The 7245-nt window shown below is 48.9% G+C and overlaps 1 protein-coding gene across 2 annotated transcripts in view; it reads right to left on the minus strand.

Moving 5' to 3' along the window:
* Positions 1–1485, minus strand: part of KCNQ1 (potassium voltage-gated channel subfamily Q member 1) — a 584035-nt gene extending 582550 nt beyond the window's left edge. For both annotated transcript variants that reach the window (XM_006134905.4, XM_075928134.1), the window contains exon 1: positions 932–1485. In XM_006134905.4, the coding sequence (XP_006134967.3) occupies positions 932–1347 (416 nt within the window). In that variant the 5' untranslated portion in view covers positions 1348–1485. The remainder of the gene's footprint in view (positions 1–931) is intronic.
* Between the last annotated feature and the right edge of the window lie 5760 nt (positions 1486–7245).

Here is a 7245-nt window from a genome sequence, read left to right on the forward strand (position 1 = left end):
CAGGTGCTATTATTGCTCAGTTCAGTCATTACAAAGATGTTTGATGCAATCTTTATAGGTACTAAGGGCCCAATCACTTGAACCAGATTCTGGCACATTACCTACACTGACATTTTCCTTCTCCTCCCTCTGTGGGCCATAAGTCAATTAACAGTCCTGGGGATTTCTGTGGGAGTACTTGCAGAGTAGAGCACTATCCAGTGTGAGAAAGGGTAACAGAATCAGCCCAGAATAATTTCTCAAACAAGCATTAACAGATAGATTAAACTGCCCTGCGAAGAACAAAATTTATTTGCTCTGGTAACATGGCTAGCATAAGGAGTTCTCAATACTTCATGCCTTGCTCACCACCTTGCTCAAGAACAGTAATGAATGAATGGAACATGCATAGGTCAAATACATTCATTAAAAATAGATACAGGCCAGACTAGATAAGATTTACATTTACTTGACTAGGCAGATTTTGTTTAGAAAACCTAAAATGAAAGTAGTGTAGAATCTCCGCAGGACCCACATCTGTGCACATGCACACCTGACCCAGCAAAATACATTTTTGCTCTGACCAGGGAGCGCAACAACAAACTATTAATAAAACTGGGGATGTGAAATGTACCACAGGCTGCTTTGTAAGTCGGTCTGCTGGAGTTTGAAAGACAGCAGGTTAGCTCAGTGCAGTGTGTCCTTTCCAAGAAAAAGTCAGAGCTTTCCTTCCACAGCTGACTGTAATCACCATGCCAAAGCCTAGGAAGCAGGCTGCCCTTGCTCTCCACCCCGCCACCCCCACTTTGCCAAAGTGGTGCCCATGATGGCAGCAGCAGCATTTGACCGCGAGCAGCGGCCAGAAGGACATCAGAGGGCGGGCTGCAGGACCCGGTGCTGATCGCCCCGCCAGGGCACGGTGGCCCCATGGGGTGCGCAGCGGACTACTCACACAGTGAAGTGATACACGAAGCACTTCCAGCCGGTGGGTCTCTCTAGGAAGTTATAGACCCTGCCTTGGATGTGGGTCCTGCTCAGCAGCGGGCGGCGAATGCTGTAGATGGAGACCCGAGGGTCCGGGCTGATGTGGGGCCGGGGGCAGTCCGTGTCCGTGTTCACCACCACCATCTCGCTCTTGAACGGCGGCTCGCCCCGATCCGCGTCCCGATCCGGCTCCGCGGGCGGGCTGGCATCCGGCTGCCTCGGCTCCTGGACCGCGGCCATCGGGGCGTAGTGGGCATGGGGGGTGTTTTCGGCCAGCTCCAGGGCGGAGGGCTTCTTGCTGGGAGTCATGCTGCCTTTCCGGGACGCAGGCAGCCGCCCCAAGCTCCAGCGTCTCTTCTCAGACTTGGGGGAGGCGGAGGTCATGACCGGAGGGGGAGGGAGGCGTGTGCGCGGGGAAGGAGGCGGCGGGGCAAGCCGCCGCAGGGCAGGGCAGGGCGGGATGCAGCCCCGGCGCTGCCCCGGGGAAGGAAGGCGGGAGGGACAGCCAGCCCACCGCTGGGGAGTCTCGCACGCTCCCTCCCCCGCTCCCGGAGCGCCTAGCCCGGCCCACCCCGAGGGACGGCCCCGCCGTGAAAGGTACGAGGTCTCCGCCTCCCTGCCACCCGACCCGAGGGAGGCTGCGAGCCCGGGTGGCAGCGGGAGCTGCCTGGCCCCCGGCCATTCCCCTCAGCCGCTGCGCGAGCTGCTCCGGCCGCCGGGTGGCGGCCAAGCCCGCGCCGGGCTTGCTGGGGGCTGCGCCTTTCCCCTCCCCCTTGTCAGAGCCAGTGTCAAGTCAACCCCATAGGCGCTGCCCGTTCGGGGGCTGGGACAGACAGTGCCCCGCAACATGTGGGAGGCTCCCTGCTGTGGGGCCTGGGCTGGGACAGACAGTGCCCCACAATGTGCGGGTGGCATGGCTGGCTCCTTACCATGGGGTCGGGGCTGGGACAGACAGTGCCCCACAATGCGAGGGTGGCATGGCTGGCTCCTTACCATGGGGTCGGGGCTGGGACAGACAGTGCCCCACAATGCGAGGGTGGCATGGCTGGCTCCTTACCATGGGGTCGGGGCTGGGACAGACAGTGCCCCACAATGCGAGGGTGGCATGGCTGGCTCCTTACCATGGGGTCGGGGCTGGGACAGACAGTGCCCCACAATGCGCGGGTGGCATGGCTGGCTCCTTACCATGGGGTCGGGGCTGGGACAGACAGTGCCCCACAATGCGAGGGTGGCATGGCTGGCTCCTTACCATGGGGTCGGGGCTGGGACAGACAGTGCCCCACAATGGGCGGTGGCATGGCTGGCTCCGTACCATGAGGCCGGGGATGGGACAAACAGTGCACCACAATGGACGGGTGGCATGGCTGGCTCCATACCATGAGGCCGGGGATGGGACAGACAGTGCCCCACAATGCGCGGGTGGCATGGCTGTCTCCGTGCCATGGGGCCGGGGCTGGGACAGACAATGCCCCACAATGCGCGGGTGGCATCGCTGGCTCCCTGAAGAGGGCCCAGGATGCTGCCTTAGGATGGGACCAGATCTGGGTGGCACCTCTGAGCAATACATAAGCCCTGGAAAGGGAAACGAAAGAAGCACCCCTGTCTTTGTGTGTGTCTTTTTTTAAGGGGTTACAGATGGGCTCACTACCACAGGCAATTTTCAGAGGTGTCCGGCTTGCATCACCCAAGCAGGGGAGCAAAGGCCCTCTTCAGCCCCTGCTCAAGTTAGTTACCTAACACTTTTGTGGATATGACCTCCCTGTGGAGTAAAGCAAGTGCGGAGTGGGGCGAGAAGATAGCACCATGTCACACTGGCCAGCCACCAGGGAAGGCTGCAGCTGTATCCTTTCAAAGGCTGCAATAAGGTGAAAGTAAGATAAACTTTACTTTTAAAGGATGTTTTTGAGGATCATTCTCTTGACAGGGCTGTATTCATGTAGTTGTAACACTGGTACAAGACTATGTCTACTGACACAAGGTACTCTGCTTGACCTCTAGGTGTAAATAATTTGTGTCACACTTGAGTGCTAAATTGTTCTTTTTATTATTTTTGCTCCCTCACTCATGCTCCATTTGTCCATATTATCAACTGGTTTCATTGTATCTGGCATGCAGATTATGAGTAGGGCTTATCTGAAATGATCTCCCAGGAGGTTATTCTACTGGATATAGCTGATCAGTCAAAATGAAAATGTTTTGTGGAGAAAGGATTCCTGCCCATTTGCCCTCTTGGCTTCTAGCCATTCAGCAGCCCAACTTGATAGGCTGACGAATAGTTGTGAACCTGGGAGCTTTGAGAATGCCAGCCCCCAAATTTCCAAGCTGTCAGCTCTTTCAGTAGGACAACCTCCCAAGATCCTCAGCTCCAGGGCAGCCCTCTAGGCAGACGACCCCTAAACCAGAGATCCCAGGGTCAGTGTCTTCAAGGCAGGCCACCACTCAGACTGCCCCAGAGATAGCAAGCTATTCCCTTTGTCAAATTAATTCAAACATTTTTGGATTTTCATGCCAAAGCAGTATCAAACTCATATTTTGAAATATTGAAATCATGTGTGAAATGGAATCACCTTTCTCCATGTTATTCTGTTTGTGAAGTTACAGGTGTGGGGACTGTCTTCCTTGTTATTTCTCTGTAACAGCGTCTTTCATAATGGAGCCCTGGTTTTTCATTGCAGTTTCTACATGCTATCATGATATAAATAAATGATGAATATGTGTTTGAACTAGAGAGTTTTGCCCCTCAGCTCTCATACCATAGTTGACTCACTCAACAACACCTTTAAAATATATTTACTTTTGTGAAGGCCCCCTGTTATATGTGTTGACCATTACTGTCAGGCTATATGAAGGCTTGGCCTAGTTTTTCTGTGTACTGTTTTAAGCAATGACTGACTTTACTATGACAAATTGTTTCACACCACAGTTACATGAGCCTACATTGCAGCAATTAACTAACAATTTCTATTCCCAGACAAAAAGGGGAATTATCTTTGATTTGGAGAGCTCTTTTTTCCCCTTCTACACCATAATAGAACAGAACTAGTTAACAAGCATAGCTGGGCTGAGTTCATAAGCAATACTTGTGCTTAAAAAAATGTTGTGGCAAGATAAGGGGCTATATAAAGTTAAACAAAAACAGCCTTACTAATTGCCACTTCATTCAAACCAGAGAGAGCTATGGAGGAGAATTGGGCCAGATCCTCAGGTGGTATAAATGAGTGTGATTTTATGATATGGCCTATTGTCTTTTAAATGAAGAAAAGAAAAGCATTGGTCTTACAATGAAAACTAATTACATCTGTTTGAAAAATAAGTTGGCAGTGATTGTTTGTCATGTGAAAAAAACAAACATGATTAGCAAGTCACCTTAGCAAAACAGCATGCTGGAAGAGGGGAGGTCTGTCTTTCACCTAATCAACAGCCAGCCAGATTGTGCCTAATTGGCACATATCCATGTTGAGAGTGACATGACTTCATACCAATCTGTCAAGAGCTTTTGTGCCATGTAGGGAGAATCCACATGCTGCATACCCTTCCTGACCCCGCCAGCTCCACTGATCATATATGGGTGTTGGAGGTCATGGTTGTGCCTCCTCACTGTCCCCCTTGTGGTACGTTGTGCTTCTGGGTTTGCTAGGAGAGAACAGACCTTGTGCTCCCCCAAGTGCACAGCTTGTAATTATGCTGGTGCATAGGATGTAAGGGGGAAGAGAGTATCTCTTCAGATCTTGTGCACCTGTAGAAGGGCCATGAAAAATCTGCTTTATCATAATCAATTGTATGACTTAAAAACAAGGTTTTGATGTCTAATCTAATCAAAATGATCATTGGTTTTTGGATTAGCCAATTGAAGTGCTGATAATGCAGAGAAAAGATTTCAGTTTCAGTAGAAATGGAATGATGCCTTTTCTCTGATCATCAGAATCGGCGGGGATTTTAGTAATATCTGACTGTGGTGTGTTGGGCAGTCAACAACACCATCCATGTGACTCTTTGGGCCAGAGTATGAGGATCCTCTACCCTTACTTATGTGAGGGTACTCACAAATAGAGAAGTAGGGTATTCACAAACTAACTTTTTGTATATTTCCAATCTCTCTTGTATATTTTTTCAGTTGTTTGTATATTTTTTCCAAAGAGACTTCCAGTCTCCTCTTTTTGTATATTTCCAATCCCTTTTGTTATGGGATTATTTAAGCAGAGTGTGTAAATGAAAATGTAAAACAATACAATTACTATCTATATCCACTGAGGTATAGCACATTGGTCCTTGACTAGGGCTCCTAGGCCCTATGATAATATCAATAAAGCTTTGACATGAAAAAATTAATATATGTGTTTTTAAATGAAATAGGACCTCTCTATAAAATCAAGGCATGCCTTTCTGGACTATATAGTAATCCAGTGGTCATTAACCAGTAGAACGGGATCTACTGGTAGATCTCAGAGCCTTTGACAGGTGATCCTGACTGGTTTGGCCAGGAAGTTATCAAGTGCTGGAGCTTCAGTTGCTCCTCTGCTCATTGTCATGCTGCTCCTGCCCTTTGCCTTGGAGTTGCCCCCTGGGGAGCCTCCTGCTTGCTGTGCAGGGTGTGGGAGGAAGAAGGGGGAAGTGCTGATGTCAGGCTGTTGCCCCCCCCCCCCTTATACCTTATCTCCACACAGATGGAAGAGGATGGAGGGAGCTTGGCAATGTAAATCTCTGTCACTCTTGCACACTGTGTGTCTGTCATTCTCACAAACACTCCCCCCCCAACCCAACACACAAGTGGGGGGGGGGGGCTGGCGTTGCTTCTGTTACTGCTTGCAAAGTGTGTTATGTTTAGTTTTTGACTGGTCTGTGCATTTCATAATTTTCATTTTTCTCTTACACGTAGGTTTAATTCTTTGAGTAGTGAGTTCTAAAATGCCTAACCAGTCATGGCTAGAGTAATTATCCCTGTTGTAACTGCTGCTCCTGGAAGTGGCTAGCATGTCCCTGAAGCCCCTGAGAAAGGCAGAGCATGCTGTCTCCACATGCAGACACCAATCCTGCAGCTCCCATCGATCAATAAGGGGGAACCGTGGCCAGTAGGAGCTGTGGGCTCACTGCCTGTAGATGAGGGGCAGCACATGGTGCCATGGAGCCATTGCTGTATGTGCCAGCTGCTTTCAGGAGTGGTGCAGGGCCAGGGAAGGAGTAAGCCTGCCTTAGCCCCACTGCTCCACCACCCAGAAGCCATTTCAGTTATATAGTGCCCAGCCAAAGCATGCTTCCTGAACCCCGTCCCAGCCCTGAACCTCCTCCTGCCCCCAATCGTCTGCCCCAAACATCAGTCCCCCTGTACCCAAACTCCTCAGAGTTTGCACACTGCAACCTCTCCTGGATCCCAACTCTGGGCTAAGCCTGGAGCTCCTCACACACTCCGAACTACTTGGCCCAAGTCCAGAGCCTGCATCCCAACCCTTTACCCCAGCCTGGTGAAAGTAAGTGAGGATGGGGGAGGAAGGAGGATGGAGTGAGCAGGGTGAGGCCTTGGAGAAGGGGTGGAGCAAGGGCAGGGTCTCAAAGAAGGGGTGGGAAGGAAGCAGGACAAGGGTATTTGGTTTTGAGGTAGATCTTACACTGAACTTAAATTGAAAAAGTGGCAGTTAAAAAGGTTGGAGACCATTGCAGTAACGCCACACAGACAAGAAGATTGAAAAATCAAGAAAAATAAGGGACAAAGAGGCCTGAAAGGTAAACTTTAAATTTGATCAGGATGCTGGCTGAAACCTGAGTAATTGTTTTAAGGCTACTGTGACATGGTTTTATATTTTCTTAATTAAATTATCAGATAACAAAAGAGATGGCAGGAATTCTGAGATAGGTTTTAGACTTGGAGAGCAGGGAAACTTTTGCATAACTCAAATAAATTACTTCCAGCTTACACAACAATACCTAAGATGGAGTGAGTCATCTTGTTAAAGAAGTTAAAGAAGAAATTAAAAGGTTAAAAAATAAAATAAATATATTTATTCTTAAGTATCCATAAACAAATACAAAAAGGTGAACAAATAACATGAATTAAAGGTGATACTAAATGACTGAGTTTATGACCTAGTGGCATAACTGAAAGCTAGTGGGATGATTCTCTCAAATGAAATGTCAAAATTGAGTTCTTGAGTACCTGAATCCAGGAAATAAATTACTTTAATTATAATGCTGAAGAGTCATTAAGTGCCTGGTATTTTATCTACAGCATGCATCATCTTCAAATATAAACAATTATATAACATGTATGCACCAATTCCAGTTTCTTTT

The sequence above is a fragment of the Pelodiscus sinensis genome, chromosome 4 (assembly GCF_049634645.1).
Source record: "Pelodiscus sinensis isolate JC-2024 chromosome 4, ASM4963464v1, whole genome shotgun sequence".
NCBI classification, from domain to species: Eukaryota; Metazoa; Chordata; order Testudines; family Trionychidae; genus Pelodiscus; species Pelodiscus sinensis.